The following is a 19,475-nucleotide window of genomic DNA, read 5'->3' on the forward strand; positions in this document are numbered from 1 at the left end:
GAAGAAATACCGCGCCATCAGCAGTTTCAAAGGTGAGGGGGTCTGGTTCTGGACCAAGTTCTGGCATATACTCACTTTTTCTTGCTCGTCCCCTCTAAATACAATGGAACACCCTAAAATTTTTTTAACAAACAGTGGTCAAAGGGCTCTGAATGCTGGGAAGGTGGACTGGCTGAGATCTCAGGACCCGAGGAGCCAGTCTGGTGAGTTCTTAGTTTTATTCTCTATCCCATCTCCCCAAGGCTGGGAGCTGGAGAGGTCTGAAACTTGGAAGTTCCTGAGAAGCCTGTTCTCTCCGGCCAAGGGACCAGGAGAGGGGAAGCCCAGTAGAGACCTCGATGGGAGCCTCAAGCAGCTCCACAACCCAGGTTGCTGCTCAGCAGCAGCTGCAAAGCATTGAAACCCGGCCATCCCAGGCACTGCTCCACAACCCAGGCAGGCAGTGGTCTGATTCCTTTTGCAGCAGTGGCCAGAGCAAGGCCCTGTGCCTCCCTGCCCACCACGCAGCAGCATAAAGAGACTTGGGCCCAGTGGCTTCTCCCTCCCCTAACAAAGGTCACCCAGCAATAGCAGGTGGCCCAAGGAAGTCCCTTCTTCCCTCACAGACAGCACCAAAAGGCTTTGAGCAGGAACGCCAGTGGCGTCAGAAGAATAAATCAGTCCAGAATAGCACTGCAAGGGCTCAGAAAATTAATTGCCATTGCAACTCGTGTCCATAGAAGTAACCCAGCACACGACACACTAAACCTAAACAAGATGACTGTCTGCTAAAATAGGACATACAAGATCAAGAGTCTCCTAATAACCAAAATGTCTAGGATGAAATTGAAAATCTCTATTCAAGTCAAGAACCAGGATAACCACAATGCAGAAAAGGCTAATCAAATGATGCCAATACTGAGATGAATCAGACAATGGAATTACCTGATGAGGACTTTAAAGCAGCTGTCATAAAAAAAAAAATGTTTCAACACCCAGTTACAAAGTCTCCTGAAACAAATGAAAAAAAAAATGCAACAAAGAAACGTTAAGGCATAAAAAAGGACCAAATTGAAATTATAGAACTAAAACAGGCAATAACCCAAGTAAAACAATTCACAAGAAAGATTAAACAGTAGTGCAGAGATGACAAAGGACAGAATCAGTAAACTTAGAAACAGATCAGTAGAATTTATCAATCGAAACAATAGAAAACAGGCAAAACAAGATAAAAAAGAGCACCAGGGGTCTGTGGGACAATTAAAAAAGACCTAACATCCATATCATCAGAAATACAAGATTGTAGGCCCCTGAAAAAAAATTGTTAAAAGAAATAATGGCTGGAAGTTTCCCCAAATTAGTGAAAGACATAAACCTACAAATTTAAGAAGCTAAGCAAACCTCAAAATAGAATAGAAATCAACCTACAGACCAAGAACTTTTGAAAACTAGAGAAAAGAAAATCTTACAAACATTCATAGAAAAGCAACATGTTACCCTGAAATGAACACCAATGTGAACAACAGAACATTTCTAGTCTTGAAACCGCAGAGGCCAGAAAGGGGTGGGATGACATTCCTCAAGCGCCACAAGAAGGGAAGCGTGGATCTCGAATCCTCTGTCTGGCAAAATGATCCCTCATGAATGCAGGAGGAATAAGAACTTTCTCAGGAAAAAACCGAGAGAACTTGTTGCCAGCAGACCTACCTTCAAGGAATGACTAAACGAAGCTCTCCAGACACGCAGAAAATGGAAACAAAAGAAAGCAGGGAACTTGAATAAGAGAAAGAGCAATGAGATGGATAAAAAGAGAAGTAAATATAATAGACTATCTTTTACTTCATGGGTTTTCTTCAATCACATTTTATGTTTAGAGCAAAAGATATAATACCATCTTATGCAGTAGTTACTGTATCTAGAAAAAATATGTAATTACACTCAAAGAAGTGCGGAGTGTAAACAGGCTTAAATAGAAGGAAGGTTTCTATATTTTACCTGAAGTGGTGAAACACTGATACCGGTCGGCGGTAATTAATTTCATATGTATAAGATAATATCTAGAATAATCACTAAGAGCACTATACAAAGAAATATGCTCAAAAAATATTACAAACAAATGAAAATGAACTCTAAAAAAATGTTCAAGTAACCCACAAGAAGGTAAGAAAAACAGAGGAAAAAATAAACAGAAAAAATTATGTAACAGTAGATTAAGCCCTAACATACCAATAATTAGCTGAAAATATTAATAGCATAAATATTGCCGTTAAAAGAGAATAGATTTTAATAAGAAGTACAACCCAATTCTATGCTCTCTACAAGAAACTCATTTAAAATATAATAATATAGCCACATTTAAAGTAAAAGGATAGAAAGAGATATAACATGCAGACACTAATTTTAAAAGCGGCTATATTAATACAAGATAAAACAAACTTCAGAGTGCAAACTTTACTAGGAACAAAAGAACATAAGGATAACACAATTTCTCCGTTAAGAATATAGAGGAATCTTAAATGTGTAAGTACCAAACAGCTGACCATCAACATAGATCAAATAAAAACTGACATATAGGAAAGGAGACACAGAAAAATCCCCAATTGCCGTTGGGAATTTCACGATCAGGAATTGCTAGAATTACTAGACAGAAGATTCAGCGAGGATCTGGAAGCCTCGAACACCACCATCAGCTAACAGGATCTAAAGGGCATTTATGGAACACTTCACCCAAGAGCAGAATACACATTTTTTTCAAGCACTCAAGGAACGTTCTCCAAGAATGATCATATCCTGCGACAGAAAACAAATCTTAAAATTCTAAAAATTGAAACCATACACGGTATGCTCCATGAACATAACAGAATCAGAGTATATCCCATTGACCATAAGAGAATCAAACTAAAAATCAGTAATAGAAAGACAACAGGAAAATCCCCCAACACTTGGAAATCACATTAAATTGAAGCTAAGGTGGGAAGTAAAGAAAGTTTACATGTCATAAGCTGTAATCCAACATTGGTATTTGTCTTCTCTTTTGCTGGAGGTAGTTACTGCAATTCATAACCATTTAAATAAGTTTTTTGTTTTTAACAAAGCAGTACTTGGACCTAAGTTAGAGACCAACAGCATTAAAAGGGATATAACCAAACACAGCTGTCTCCTGCCCCACCCATTCCCACCTTCACTTTCCAGCCTCCACCCAGAGGTAATTACTTTCAACTCAGCAATTTCTCTTTCAGTATTTCTAAATAGCATGTTTCTATTGACTTTTTGATTTTTCTATTTTAGATGTTATCCACAACTACCTACAATGGAAGATGCGAACATAGCTCTCTAAGTCTGAACACCTACTTTTTAAGGCCCTGCAGGTACAGGTGTTACTGACTACGGGAGGAAAGAAGGTCTGTTTTCTGAGGACTCCTCCCACCTGGCATGAGTCTGCCAATCAGTGGTCAAGTCAGATAACTAATACTCCCACCAAGGCCCCTTCCTTGTACCTTTTTTCCTGATGCCTTATTACGAGATCTTGCCTACATGCAGATAATTCAAGTGCTCACTAGAGCTGGAGAGGAGTACACGCCTGGGGTTCTGAAGAAACACACAAATTTTAACACTCCTGTCTTGTCGCTCAACGTGTCCTACAAAATAACTGTCTTAATTCTCACATGTCGATGTGGCTGGCTATATAGTTACGACCACATAGTATCTTCTGCTAAGAGCAGATACTGAGGTTGGGAGGAGGAACTCAGAGGTCCGAAGGCCTGGAAGAAACCCACATTCTCTCTACTTCCCATGTGTTTCGCACTAGCATTTTATCGTTATCATCTCATTTGATTCCAGCAACTCTGTGAAACAGGTATTACTGTCCCCATTTTACAGCCAAGGACATTAAGGCTCAGGGAGGAGAAATAACTTGAGCAAGGGCATGGAGCTGGGAAATGACCAGCTGGTTTCAAACACTACGCCACAGTCTATGATATTTCCACCATACGGCATGCTCTCTTTGTAGGCAGGCTGGGAAAACACGTCTTGGCGAGATACCACAATTCTTAGGAACTTCTAAAATAACTAGAGATGAGGAGGGAGCCTTTGCATGGGCCTCAGAGTGTGAGCAAGCTGCTTAAATTTTAGGGTAACTATGGATGGCATTAAGACCACAGAAGACTGAGGATTATCCTGTGATTGGCTCTTTCTAGTCAAGGAACTGAGACTGCCTCAGAGCACCAGAGAGGAAGAGGTGGCCAAGGAGATCCAGCTCTCCGGCATCTCTCTCACTTCTGGACCAGTGCCCACTCCCACCCCCTGCCCCACAAACTCCCGCCACCTGTCCCTCTCTACGCCACTACCCAAGGCCAGGGAAACCCAATGCACTTGTATTGTTTCTCCTGCCCCCTGATACCACCCAAGGCCATGTCGACCCACTCCTTGCCTTCTGCCAGTCCCTACCAGTGTGAAGCTCTTGGGTGAGGCTGCCCAGCGCTTGACCGTGGTGAGGGGCCACTCCTGCAGCACTTCCTTGGTCTTCTCATCCACGCGCATCACCGAGTCCTTGGTGATCCCCAGCAGGCGAGGCACCAACTTGTTCTTGCCTTTCATCTTTTCCTGAAACAAGAGATACCAAGACTCAGTGCTCTTCCTCTGAACACATCTGATACTGCCAAGTAATCAGTGATGCTGTGATGTGTTTAAAATAATAATTAGATAATAAGCAATAAGAAGCAGCAAGTAGGTAAGTTTTCATGTATATATAATAGTTTAAAAAAATTAATACTCAGAATTAAAGAAAGTATGAAGGGGGTCCACGCTTGATGGGAATTTAAAATGGCAAAGCCTTCATGGAAGAGAATTTGTTAGTAACCACTCAAAGCTTTAAAAATGCACCTATTTTCAATCCAGCTTGCTTTTAGAAACTTATTCAAAAAGAAGTTATAAATGTGCATAAAGATTATGCTGCAAGAAAGCAGCTCGACTATAGTTTATCACAGTGAAAAACTAGAAATAACCAAAAATTTCAACAAGACTACAGCCAAATAACAGAGTACTCTACAACTGTTAAAAATCATATTGTATGAAAACAACTGGATTCATGATAATTAGTCACAAAAGAAAACCAGTCTGCACAGCATAATCCTGTGAAATGAGATTTCAAATAAAATTTTTAAAAAATTCATTACATGAGAAAATGGTGGCAACGATCGCCTCATATGATTTGTATTTTTTTTTTTTGCTTTGCCTTATTCCAAAATTTAACTTAATACACACTTCTCTTGTTGTCAGGAAAAAACCCCCAAAGTTTTCAAAGACTATACGCTGAAACCTAGCAATGCCCACAACCACTGTTACCAGGGGAATACGTGTACGAATTAGCACAAAGTACTCAAGCATACGTGGGTGTGTGTACAGGCACTTAAAACAAGCCAGGAGTGGGACAGATACTTCACAAATATTACCCATTCATCTTCAGAGCATCCCCCAAATGTTGGCACCATCAACATCCCCCCATCTTGAAATGAAGGCACCAGCAACTTGCCCAAGGCAAACAGTGGTAGGTGGTACAGCCAGGATTAGAACACAGATTTGAGCAGCTCAAAAGCATCTCTGACTTCAAAGAAACTGTCTACCACAGTGTAGTGCTTCTGATGGAAGCAATCAGAGCAAAGGAAAAATACCCATCCCAGCCCCCGTGGGCAGTGCCTAATCCCTCAGATGGGGAAAGTCACGGCACACCTCCAGCCTCCCCCCAAAAGGAGGAGATAAGGCATCAGGAATCTGTGCGGGTGTCTGACGAGGGAAATACAGCACTGTAAGAACCTTAACAAAAACAAACAAACAAAACCACCATGCAGAGAAGAGTCAGATCCCTTCCAGAGAGGCCAGTTCCACAAGGAGTGAAATCAGTGCAGGGTGGGCCATGCCAGTTAGCCTCACATGGCTTCCAGAGCTGCATGGATTTAGGTGGAGAGGTTCCAGGCGGCTCGTTTAGTCACACAGCGCTGGCACCGGCCCAGCGGCTGGGACCAGGAAGGAGATCAGAAATAAAATATGGTTTGCAGCTGTTGCCTTCCCCTTTCCCATCTGCACATCCCCACTGAGGGGCTCTGGGGTGAGAGAACGTGGGCTCGTGACGGATTGCCCTGACCCCTGTGGAGATCACGCTGGCCTGGGAGAGGAAGCCACAGCGAACAAGCAAACAGCTTACAGCGGGCATTCCATTAGGAGGTCACGACTGGGAGGAGGGTGCATAAGGAACTGAGAAAATACTATCACTCAGCAACAGAGACCACCACCGGGGGACAAAATTATTTCAGCGCCTACCCACAGAGTGGAGAGCAGCTGGAAAAAGCTACAATAGCAAGGGGCTCCGCTCCATGCTAGTGATGTAGGCTCCCCCCCGACAGAGGACCTGCCTGAGACCCTCAGTGGCAGACCTGCACATTAGGAGAAGGTCCAGAGGCAATAAGGCTCCTTCTGCCTCTCTGTATCTCGAATCTCAGTCCACCCCACAACTCTCCTTTCCAACCTTCAACTACAGACACCAGCACCCTTTTATCTCCGGGAGAAGGCCAGGCATGACCCAGGGAAGACCCAGGTCTCTCGTACACAGGTACACGCAGACTGTGGCTGCGATTCTGCCAGCGACACGGCCACGTCTCTCTCGAGGCAGTCCTCATCAGGCGGGTTTTGTTTTGAGGATGTGTCGAGCTCTAAAGGTAGGAGAACGTGGGTATTCAAGGAGAAGCAGGGTCCATGAACGAACCAGCCCCTCCTCTTCTGAGCGCATCTCAACCGCTGCTCTGGGCTCAGCCCTGGCAGTTGGCTGTGATCAAGCCGGCTCTGCCTTGGGCCCTTCTCACAGGTGTGGATATACCGGCTGATTCTTACATCACCTGCGTCCTACATCAGATTCAGGCTTGGGTGGCGGGATGCCAGCAGGCTAAGCGTTTGGCATGCTTTGGCTCCAGGCCTGACTTCAGCGTGGCCCAGCTGTGCTCACTAGAGTTCTGCACCGGCTCCTGCCGCAGCATGGGCTGGGGTGCTGTGCCGTGTCATCAGGATGCCCATTTCTTTTAAGGGCGTGGCAGCCAAAGGATGGCTGCCCAAGAGCAAAATGGTGGTAAAGACCCTGCTCATTCGCCACTTCTCTCTATAAAAACAATCGGCAATCTGTTTTGACTTAATTCACAATTCTGAGATGCTCTGAATGCCCTCTGTGATGTTTTCACAGTTCAGGGCAGAAGAGGGTCAGCTCCCCAGCTATCCCCCCAGGAATTAGGGAATTGTGAGGATGGCTAAGGAGCTGGGATAATTTAAAATTTATTAAATGTCCCTACATGCCAGGTACTACATTTAATTACATACATTAGCTCACTTTATCTTTATTAGAGCTCTGTAAAGAATCATTCCCATTTTTTTTCAGATGAAGAAACAGATTTAGGAAGGTTAAAGATGTCTCTCAAATTTATATGAGTTTCTGCTATTTCTTACATCAGCCATATTGCATCCAGAATTCTAGGCCAATCCTCCTGACTCCAACATGCAACACACTTTCTACTTTAACGATATAAAGTACAGTTGACCTTGAACAACATGGGTTTGAACAGTGCAGGTCCATTTATATGTAGGTTTTCAACAGTGAGCACTACAGTATTACATGATCTGTATTGGTTGAATCTGCAAATGTGGAACCATCAATGCAGGCGAATCGCAGATACAGAGGGCGGACTCTTAAGTTATACATAGATTTTCAACTGTGCAAAGGGTTGGCGCCTCCTAGAGCCCACAGCGTTCAAGGGTCAGCTGTACAATGCTCTGAATATTAGGCCAAAATATTCATAGATATAGAAGAAAATATGACAGAAGCACCTATAAACATATCAAACTAGTTCTCTCTCTCTCTCTCTATATATATATAAAACTGATCTCAAGGCCATGTGGTATGATTACGTTCAATATCAACATTTATATTTTATAAATTATTATTTCATTGATTTATGTAATTTAGGATTTCTAATAGCCTACCCAAGTAGTAAATCAATCACTCACTTTTAACTCACTTCTTAAATTATGCCAATGAACTTCCTTCACGATTTAATGGTCTGTTCAGGTTGGGGGGGTCTAGAGAAATCTGTTATTTATGCCTTTAAAACACACACTGTCTCTTACCCAAACAATTTTTTTGGATGTGTGCAATTCTGTGATTTCTTTTCATCATAAATTCTAAATGGCAGTGCTTATTTATGCACACACAGGCTATTTCACGCTGTTGGCGTATGTCTTGTAAATTTGCTTAATCTATTCACTGAATTTAAAAATATATCTAAAAATTAAAATTATGTATATTGCTATAATATGTACAGGGATCTGAAAATTACAAAATATTGATGAAAGAAATCAAAGGACCTAATACCATGTTCATAGGTTGAAAAACTCAACATAGTAAAGTTATCAATTCTTCCCAAATTGATCTATACATTCAGTGCAATTTCTATCAAAATCCCAGCTAAGTTTTTTATAGATACAGGCAAGCTTGTTCTAAAGTGCTCCTGGAAAGGAAAAGGACCTAAAGTAGCTAATATAATTTTGAAAAAGATGAAAAAAGTAAAGAGAATCATTCAACTTGATGTTAAGCCTCACTATATAGCTTAAGAGATCAGGACAGTGTGATATCAATGGAAAGACTGACACACAGATCAATAGAACAGGACAGACAGCCCAGAAACTATCGGCAGAAATGTATTCAAATGAACTGCCAAGGATATGAAAACAATCCAGTGGAGAAGCATAGCCCTTTCAAAAACAGCGCTGGGAAACTGAACGTTCATAGGCCAAAAAATGGAACACTGACCTAAACTTCACACCTTATACAAAACTAACTCAAAATGGACTATGGACCTAAATGTAAAATATAAAACTATAAAACATTTAGAACTAAACACAGGAGAAAATTTCTGGAGCCTAGACTTAGACAGTGTTCTTAGATGTTAACACTTCAAACATGAAAGGGAAAAATGATAAAATACCCCTCATCAAAATTAAGAACATTAATTCCATGAAAGACCTTGTTAAGAGGATGAAAAGACAAGCTACAGACCAGGAGAAAATATCTGCAAACCACATCTAACAAAGGACTCGGACCTAGAATACATGAAGAACTCTTAAAATTCAACAGTAAGAAAAAAGGCTCTAACTAGAAAACTGGCAAAAAAAACCATGAACAGACCTTTCACTGAAGAGGATACACAGATGGCAAGTAAACACATGAAAAGATGTTCAAAATCATTAGCCATTAGAGAAATGCAAATTAAAAATCACAATAAGATATCATAAAACACCTATCACAAAGGCTAAAATAAAAAACAATGATAACACCCAATGCTGGAGAGGATGATATGAAACTGGGTCACTCATACTTTGCTGGCAAGAATGTACATGATACAGTCACTGCGGAAAATCGTCTGCCAGTTTGTTATAGTGCTAAATGTGTTCTTACCATATGGTCCAGCAAGTGTACTCTTGGGCATTTATTCCAATGAGATGAACACTTACAATCACACAAAAACCTATACACAAATATTTACAGCAGCTTTATTCACAATAGCCATAGACTAGAAACAACCCAAATGTCTTTCAGTGGTGAATGGCTAAACCAATGAGTACTTTAATATCATGGAATACTATTCAGCAATAGAAAGTGATAGACTATAGATTCACAGTATGACTTTGATGGCTCTCAAGGGAATTGTACTAAATGAAAAAAAAATCTCAAACAGTTGTTTTTTATGATTCTATTTATGTAGCATTCTTGAAATAAGAAAATTACTGAGATGGACAATAGGGGGTTAAGATCAGGAGAAGGGAGGAAGTATGGGAAGAACAGGAAGGTGGGGGAGGTATGTGTAGCCATAAAAGGGTAGCACAAGGTTTTCTTGATGGATTAGAGTCCTATATCTTGACTATAGTGGTGGTAACACAAATCTACGTGTGTGAAGGAATTGCATAGAACTAAACACACACACACAAATGAGTGCATATAGAGTAACGTGTATGAATTGTACCAATGTCGATTTCCTCAGTGTGATATTGTACTATATATAATTCCACTGAGGGAAAGTTGATGAAAGGAGAATTCTCTGTATTATTATTTTTAACATTATTAAGGTGTATAATTTACATACCATACAATTCACCTGTTTAAAGGATATAATTCAATGGATTTTGGTATATTTATAGATATTTGCAACTATCACCACAGTCAATTTTAAAACATTTTCATCTTCTCTAAAAGAAATCCTATCCCTTTGCTCTCATTTGCCTATCCCTCCCCACGATCCTACCCATTCTTAAGCAACCACTAATCTACTTTCTATCTCTCCAGAGTTGCCTTTTCTGGACATTCTGTATCAATGGAATCTTGTGACAAGCTTCTTTCACTTCACATAACACTCCCAAAATTCATCCTCACTGTAGCATGGTGCAGTACATTTCATTTCTTTTTATGACCAAATAATATTGTGCCTTATGGACACACCACACTTTGTTCACCCATTCATCAGCTGATGAACATTTGGGTTGTTTCCCCGTTTTGGCTAAATGCAGCTATACACTTTCACGTACAAGTTTTTCTATGGACATATGCTTCAAATTCTCCTGGGCACACATACCCAGGAGCGGAAATGCTGGGTCATGTGGTAACTCTATTTAACATGTGAGGAACCACCAGACTATTATCTAAGGCTGCACTATTCCCACCAGCAGTGTATAAAGGCTCCAGTTCCTCTACATCCTTACTCACACTTATTACTCTGACTTTTTGATTCTCTGTATTATTTTCATAACTTCCTGTGAATATATGATTATTTCAAAGTAAATAGTTAAAAATATGATTCCATATATCTCGTTAAAAGATATGCAATCACAAGAAGTGATAAGTTTTTTCATTTCCTAAATTTATGTTTTTAAAAAATGTTTACGCCTTACTGTACTTCCTAGAACTTCCAAAACAATGTTAAAGGGGCACTTGTTCTGAGTCCAATTTTTATAGATTTCTCTCTAGCATTTCTCTGTTAAGTAGGATACTGATGATAGGTTTAAAACATTCTATCATGTTGAAGAAGAACACTTCCATTCCAGCATTTTAAAGGCATTTTTATAACGAGTAGGTGAATTTTATCAAACACCTTAGTGGCTTTAGATAAAATCATTTTACATCATGCCATCTTTTCCAGCTTTATTTGGACACAATTGACACAGAACACTGTGTAAGTTAGGATGCACAATGTGATGACTTGATATATGTTTGCATTGAGGAGTAATTACCTAAATAAGGTTAACACACTTTCACCTCACATAATTACCTTGTTTTGATTGTTATGATGAGAATATTTAAGATTTACTCCCTTAGCAAATCTCAAGTATATACTACAGTATTGTTAACTATAGTCACCATGCTGTGCTTTATCCTCAGAAGGTATTCTTAAAACTCCAAGTCTGTGTGCTTTGACCACCATCTCATGACCCCCCACCCCAGCAAACTCTCATTGACTCCATTTCTGTGAGATAGGTTTTGAAAATTCCACATATAAGTCAGAGCAGAAATGGCAGGAATTCCTCTCTAACAGTTGAATAATTTTCCACTGTATTTACCTACCACATTTTCTTTATTCATCTGCTGATGGACAGTTAGACTGTTTCCATGTCTTGGCTATTATAATCATGGTGAAAAGAACACGGAAGTAGAGATATTTCTTCAAGATCGTGATTTCATTTCCTTTGGATTTATACCCAGAGGTGAGATTGCCAGATCATATGGTAGTTCTATTTTTCAATTCTTGAGGGTCCTCCACATTGTTTTCCATAGTGGCTGCAAGAATTCACATTTCTACCAACAGTGCAGTTTTCTCCACATCCTTGCTAACATCTGTTTTCTCTTTGGTCTTTTTTATAAAAAAGGTATGAGGTGATATCTCACTGTGGTTTTGATTTGCATTTCCCTGATGTTTAGTGATGTTGAACCCCTTTTCCTGTACCTGTTGACCACCTGAATATTCTCTTTGGGAAAATGTCTACCAATGTCCTTTGACCATTTTTTAATTGGATGACTTGTTGTTATTATTATTATTATTATTATTATTATTATTATTATTATTATTATTATTATTATTATTATTGCTATGGAGTTATAAAAGTTGCTTACGTATTTTGGATATTCACCCCTTACCAAATATATGGTTTGCAATCATTTTCTCCCATTCTCTAGGTTGTCTTTTTCCTTTGTGACTGTTTTTGATGTGCACAAGCATTTTAGTTTGATGTAGCCTGACTTGTTTATTTCTGCTTTTGTTGCTTGTGCTTTTGATGTCACATCCAAAAAATCATTGCCTAGAACCATGTCAAGGAATTTATCGCCAATGTTTTGTTCTAACAGTTTTATGGTTTTGGGTCTTACACTTAAGTCCTTAATCCATTTTGAGTTAATTTTTGTGAGTGGTGTAAGTTTCGTTGAATCTATAGATGGTTTTGAATAGTATGGACATTTTAATAATAACTTCTAATCCATGAACAGAGGATATCTGTCCATTTGTTTGTGTCTTCTTCAATTTCTTTCATCACTTTCTTAACGTTTTTAGCTTATACATCTTTCACTTCCTTGGCTAAATTTATTCCTAGGTATTTTATTATTTGTGATGCTATTGTAAGTGGTATGGTTTTCTACATTCTTTTTCCAGACAGTTGAATGTATATGATGTCCTATTTGACCTGTTGATCTGATTTACCAGGTTCGTCAATTCTTAACATTGCAATATTCCTAAATTCCCAGCTTACTGCTTTTAAAGTAGGGCAAACTATGGTCAAGTAAACTCTACCAAAATCAATTTAAAAATAAAATGTATACTACACAGGACCAGTGAACAAAAAATGTAAGTGAGCACTGTGTGCACTTTTATCAAGTGACAAAAAATAAAGGAATAAAAAATCTGAACGTCTAATATGTATGTGAAAGTTGTCAGGGCTGCCTACCCTCTGACCCTGGCCTTCCTTCAAAGAGATGTAATTTTAAAAAAATAAATAAAAAGGAAGAAAGGAAGGGAAAAAGGTAAGAAGGAAGGAAATTTGTATTACTTTCTTACTTTGCCTTAAACACTTGTGTAAAAGAAGAGTGTTCATTTGACCAAACTTGCCAGACCTCGTACAGCCGGAAGATCCGTGTTCTAGCTCTGATTATCCTACCAGCCATGGACAGATTCTTCCCAGGCTCTCAATCATCTTCAGAGAACAAATATCATTTTTCTGGTACTTGCTATTCCATTTCTCTTCTTAATAACATGTAGCTTGCTGTGTGTTATGTATTTTCCTAAATTTACTGACTATATGCACTTCACTGAAACTCTGTGTGAAGTCTGTTGGTATTAATGGAAAACAATATGAATTCAAGAGATAAATTTCATACATGAAGGGCCAAAGAAAAACTCAAAAAATAAAAAAACACATGGAAGCCGATGCCAGTATCATTGGACATGCTGAAAAATATTTAGTCTTTGTGTAGTGTTAGAGCTCATCAGAATAGTAAATATAAAGTATTTTTTTCTTCTAAAACAAGCAGATCTTGTGGGTGGGGGTATAGCTCAGTGGTAGAGCGTGTGCTTAGCATGCATGAGGTCCTGGGTTCAATCTCCAGTACTTCTGTTTAAAAAAGAAAGAAAGGTATTTTTAAAAAAAACCCAAAAGACAAGCAGATCTCACCACATTCTCATGGTGAGGTGGGGGAGGTAGGAAGATGGTGAAAACATCCCAAATGGGGTCACTCTAGCTAAGGCAGCACAGCCTAGTGGCTGGGGACACAGACGTTTAAGTCAGAGAGACTTGAATTCAAGTCTCAGCATCTCCAGTTACAAGGCTTATGACCTCAGCTGAGTCATTTGATCTTTCTGAGCCTCTTTTCTCATTTATAAAAGGAAGACAATACTAGTAGTTCTGCCATTAGGGTGCTGACAGATTTGAATAAGAGATGCCTTATATGCATAATTGTTTACTAAATGGGAAACACTGATTAGTAATGGGAAATGGAGTCCTTACCTAGAACATCATCAGCAGCACCATTCAAAAATTAAGAGTTTAAAACTCACACTAAATATGAAAAACTCAATTTCTATTTTTTTTTTAAAACCAAGTGATTCACTTCTGCTTTCTTTATTTGCAAAGGTCCCAGCATTTTCAGGTATAAAACTGAGAGCAGTTTGAAGAAACGAATCAGCACGAAGCATACGCCTCTTTTCCGTGTAACCTCTCTCTTCATCCTTGCCCCAAATGAAGTTGCTTCCTCCAGTGAGGAGTGGACTTAAGAAAATCTCCTCTATCGCCAAACATTCTAGTGCACAGCATAACTTCCTTGTGTTTCAGTTCTTTTTGGCTGTGTGGAAAGAAACCTCCTTGAACCACTCTGCCCCTGGCTTTCCAGCTTTGGTCCCTAGAAGCAGCTGCAACACAGCTGGTGACACTCCCTTGTGTCTCAAGCAGCCCAAGATACCTCATCACAAGGTGGAGCTTTCTCCAGGGCCAAGGGCAAGAGACAGGAGACCCGGAGTCACGGCACAGCAAGCGGAAATCGTGAAACACGTCAGATGGAGGACTAAACTCGAGGATGTGAGGTCAGGATGTTGAAACAGGGAAGGAAGCCGCTGGAGGGTTTCGTAGTTGACTCCAGAACACACCTTCTGCTTGCTCACAGGTTGGATTTCAAACACCCACCTCTGTCCTTCCAGTAGGAAGACAAACAATTCCCATGAAAACAGATCTGAAGGCCACAGAAAACCCCAAGACCCATCTGAAAGGATGCAAATGAGATGCCTACTGTAAAGACCACAGGAATTTGATCTGGTCTACAGTGGTCAACGACCTCGCTTAGGCCAGGGCACTCCTGGTGATCTTCAGTGAAACATTCTTAGGGGAAAGTGCCAGCAAGTAAAAGGAAAGGCACTCCTCCGTGACTTCACCACAGTGACAGAGAGCAGTGCCAGGACACCGCTGTCCCGAGGCCTGCAGGGAGCCAGGCTCACTCACCAGCCTCACGCCTGTCCCACAGCTCAACTCAGGTCACCACTGGCCAGATGCTACACCTGCAAATGCTAGGGGTCTAGGGACAACACACCAAGCTTAGCAGCAAACACTTCAACAAAAGAGGCGGCGGAGGCAAACACCCTCTCCACCACGCCCAACTTACCTTCACCAAGAAGAAGGACACGCCGTACGTCCGCAGGGACCGGGCGAGTTTGACGTACTTGACCTTGGCTTCTATTTCGCTCATCTCTCCACAGCTCTTGTGCTCCTACAAAAGTGACAGTGGCAGGGACCAGTTACTGCAGCTCGGCCAGCAGGTGGACATGGTGAGAAGTAGTTACTATACATGGTGCCTCTACATTAAGGTTGGAGATTTTTTCAGAGACCTTCCCACGATACGTGTTGCTGCTGACCAAGAGTCAGAGCACACAGAAAGCTCTAAGGCAGGGTTTCTTAACTAGAATTTGAGTCCAAATTCCCTACAGATTGCATAATTATATGCAACAATTCATGTATGTGCAGCATGGCAAGAACGAGGTCCATAATTATAATCTAATATTCAAAGGGCTCCATGTCCCAAAAGGTTCAGGACGAACACTTTAAATGAGAACTAGAAAAATGTTCTTGTCCTGAGAGGCATCATTCTAACATCCACGCAAAGGATTAAATTCTCCAAAGAGCAGGATAAATAAATGTCAGAACATCTCAGTGTTTGAAAACCATAATGGATAAAAAGATCAATTCTATACTCACGAAATTTATATATTTCAACTTATATTTACATTTCAATACTAAACAAGACTTTGATATTTTGAATTCACTAGAGTGATTATTTCATGGCAAAATTGGTAATAGGACTTCTCTTACTGGTTGCCTAGAATAGATAACTCTCTGGATTTTAGAATAAACTTGGATTTTAAAGAGACACCAGTTCTCAAATTCTGAGGTTCAAAAAACAAATCTCAGGATAAAAAAGCTTCTTGTAGCTTCTTCCTCACTGCATTTTAATGGCAAATCACCTTGTTTCAATGCTTCCAAGATTATGTCTTTGAAATTAAATATACACACATTTTTCTCAGAAGGGCTAAGTAACCTTTAGCAAGAAGGTATGGATTAAGAAAACAAATCTGCTCCAAGCAGAACTGTCAGCTTCTTTACTCTTGAGTCACTAATCATTTATTATATAAGCAGAGTATATACACAGGGTACGAAACTATCACGAGCAGAGGCCCCTCTTTTCCTAATAAATGAAGAAAGGAAGTGAGAATGACCAAGTTTTATACATTTCCAATACCTGAAATATTCTCTTTTCAGCTCCTCTCTGCTTAATGTATTCTTTGGGCAGGAATTCCTTCAGACTGAGAGAGAGAGAATCAAAAAAGGTAAGGCATTTCTCACACACTATGATGAGATGGAAAGAAAAGAGGCTTTTTGTAAAAAACTCACAGTGAAGTCACAAACTCTCAGTATTTTATGGTCTAATTAATAAGAGCCACATCCCACAGTGCACTTAAATAGGACCCAAATATAAAAAACCAGGCTGATAAAAAGGGTCAATCTGACATAGTTAAAGAAGAAAGAACATCTGACATATATTGTAAAACGACAAAGCAAAGCACCCAAGAGTGTAGAGTGCGCTATCCTTTGTGATAAATGGAGGGAAATATCCATTTTGTATTGTTAATATGTATTTCTAGAACAACAGAAGGATAAATGTAGTACTAACAAGAATGACTCTCCCTGGAAAGAAGGAAAAAGCAGAGAGAAGGGAACAGGGATGAAAATGACATCAAGGGATAACCAACGGCCAAATATGTGGTGATCTTTTAAACCTCATACAGAAGAAGAGAGAACAGTATAATGAACCCACCGCCCAGCTTGAACAATTGTAACTCATGGCCGTTCATGACTCATGTGCCCCCTCACCCACATCCCCTCTCCTGGATTATTTTGAAGCAAATTGCAGATATCATACATAATTAATTTCATGTGAGGGGCAATTTGAGCATCAGAAAAAATGATGACTGCAATGGGTAAAAACACAGATATATAAAATTCAATCTATATATAAGATACAATAAAGATTCTTTGAAATAATTATTGGTCACCTTAAGAGGCTGCTAGGGCACCAACTCATACTGAAACTGATAAAGAAACAAAGCTAATAAATGCAGAAGGAATAATACAAGTCCAAAATCATCATTTTACAATTCTTAATGAAATAGTCAATAGATCAAAACAAGCATGAGTGATGCTAAAACCAATAAGTGACAAGTTAATGGGGAACTTTGTAAGAGATGGATCAGTCTGATTTAAACCCACTGATCAATTTTAGTATTAATGAAAGTGGGGTAACCACACAACATACACCTTCTGACTAATATAATAGGAAGTATACAGTACGACCTAGGAAGTACTCTTGGAAATAAATTTAAAAATAAGTAAATACATAATTGAACAGGAATTTCATTAAGTCTCTAGATATAAATATTAGTTCACAAAAAGAGAGCTGGAGGAACATGGTAAGTGACACTACCAGGATACAATGAGCCAAATCCCAACATGGTAAATTCTATAAAAATAACCCAGCTTCTTCACAAATAAATGGCTTGATGGTGGAGGTGAACAAGAGGACACACAAACAGATTTAAAAAGTTTTAAGAAACATATTTATCACACAGCTACGGCAACAAAGATGGTGTCCTACTGCCATAAGACTAGACATGGAGGTCAATGGAATAGAACTGAGAGTCCAGAAATTAACCCTTACCTTTACAGAAAACTGATTTTCAACAAGGGTGGGGAGAAACTTCAGTGGGAAAAGAGTCTTTTTTAACAAATGGTGCTGAGACAACTGGATACGCACATGCAAAACAATGAAGTTGGACCTCCAACCTCACACCAAACATACAAATTAACTCAAAATGGATCCAGACCTAAATGGAAGAGCTAAAACCTTAATACTTTTCGAAGAAAACGTAGGAGTAAATTTGTATGACCTTGAGTCAGGCAAAGAGTTTTAAGACACAAAAGCACATGCAGCAAAAGGAAAAATAAGTTGGACTATAGCAAAATAAAACAGCTTGAACTACAAATGAAACCATTAAGAAAGTGAAGAGGTAATCCACAGAATGGGAGAAAATATTTGCAAATTATGTATCTGATAAGGGACCTGTATCCAGAACATATAAAATCTCTCACAATGAAAGATATTAAAAAAAACAATTAAAAAATGGTCATAGGATCTGAATAGACATTTCTCCAAAGAAGATATAAAAATAGCCAAAAGCGCTTGAAAGTGTTCCCAAACAGCCATCAGGGAAACAAAGAAAAACCGCAGTACGACAGATACCACTGCCCATCCACTGGGCTGCTACAACACAAAGGACAGACAACACGGGGTGCTGGTGAGGGTGCGGGGGGACTGCAACCTCCACACACTGCCGGTGGGAATGCAAGGAGGTGCAGCTGTGGTGGATGACAATTCGGTAGTTCCTGAAAATGTTCAACAGCAGTTCTACTCCCAGGCATACGTCAAGGAAAAGTGAAAACCTCTGTCCACGTAAACACTCGTACGTGAACGTACGCAGCAGTAGTATTCATAATAGTCGAAAGATAGAAGCAACTCAAATGTCCATCAAGTGATGAATGGATGAATAAGACGTAGTTTAGTCATACAGTGCAACATTATTTGGCAGTGAAAGGGAATGAAGTATGATGCAACAACATGGAAACACAGTGCTACGTGAAAGGAATCCAATCGCAAAGGACCACAAGTTGTATGATTCTATTTAAATGAAATGTCCAGAACAGGCAAATCTATAGAGGCAGAAAGGATTAGACGTTGCAAAGGCTAAGGGGAAGGGAGAGGGGGAACCGGGGAGTGACTGTGCAGGACACAGGCTTTATTTTAGGAGGGACACAAATGTTCTAAAATTAGATTGGGGTGATGGCTGCATAGTCTTATGAATACACTGAAAAAAAACACTGAATCATACATTTTAAATGGGTCAGTGGTGTGGTATGTAAACTCTATCTCAAACATTTTTTTCTATGAAAAAGAAACAGCAGTCACTGTAGGTGTTGTTGATACGAACTTAGTATAAACAAGGGGCAGGGGAGGAGCTAACACAGACTGGGTATTAGATGATGTTAGAGAATTGTTGCTAAGTTTGTCTAGTGTTAGGCTGGATCTGCGGTTAGGCAGGTTTTAATTATTTAAAAATTTTTAATTGTCAGAAGAACATACTGAAGTACTTATGGGTGAAATGGTATGCCGTCTTGGATTTGCTTTACAACACTCCAGCCAAAAAGGGGGCGGGGGCAGGCCCAGGCTCTGGCTATATTAAGACGTGAATAATGATGTCTCGTCAACCTGCAGACTACCTCTGCAGACAAAAATTTTAAGTGCATTTTCTGGAATTTTAGGGATCTAGGTTTGA

At 39.7% G+C, this 19,475-nt stretch overlaps 1 protein-coding gene across 5 annotated transcripts in view; it reads right to left on the bottom strand.

The window, feature by feature from the left end:
• TLN2 (talin 2) overlaps window positions 1-19,475 on the bottom strand; it is a 426,530-nt gene that overhangs the window by 130,717 nt on the left and 276,338 nt on the right. For 4 of the 5 annotated variants that reach the window (XM_072962302.1, XM_072962304.1, XM_072962301.1 and 1 more), the window contains 3 exons: window positions 16,328-16,391; window positions 15,197-15,301; window positions 4,426-4,581 (listed from right to left, as the gene is read on the bottom strand). In XM_072962302.1, coding sequence (XP_072818403.1) covers window positions 4,426-4,581; window positions 15,197-15,301; window positions 16,328-16,391 — 325 coding nt within the window. Of the gene's footprint in view, window positions 1-4,425; window positions 4,582-6,407; window positions 6,679-15,196; window positions 15,302-16,327; window positions 16,392-19,475 lie in introns of those variants that run through there. The other variant, XM_072962305.1, reaches the window with a different exon arrangement.

The sequence above is a fragment of the Vicugna pacos genome, chromosome 6, assembly GCF_048564905.1.
Source record: "Vicugna pacos chromosome 6, VicPac4, whole genome shotgun sequence".
Classification (NCBI taxonomy): Eukaryota; Metazoa; Chordata; class Mammalia; order Artiodactyla; family Camelidae; genus Vicugna; species Vicugna pacos.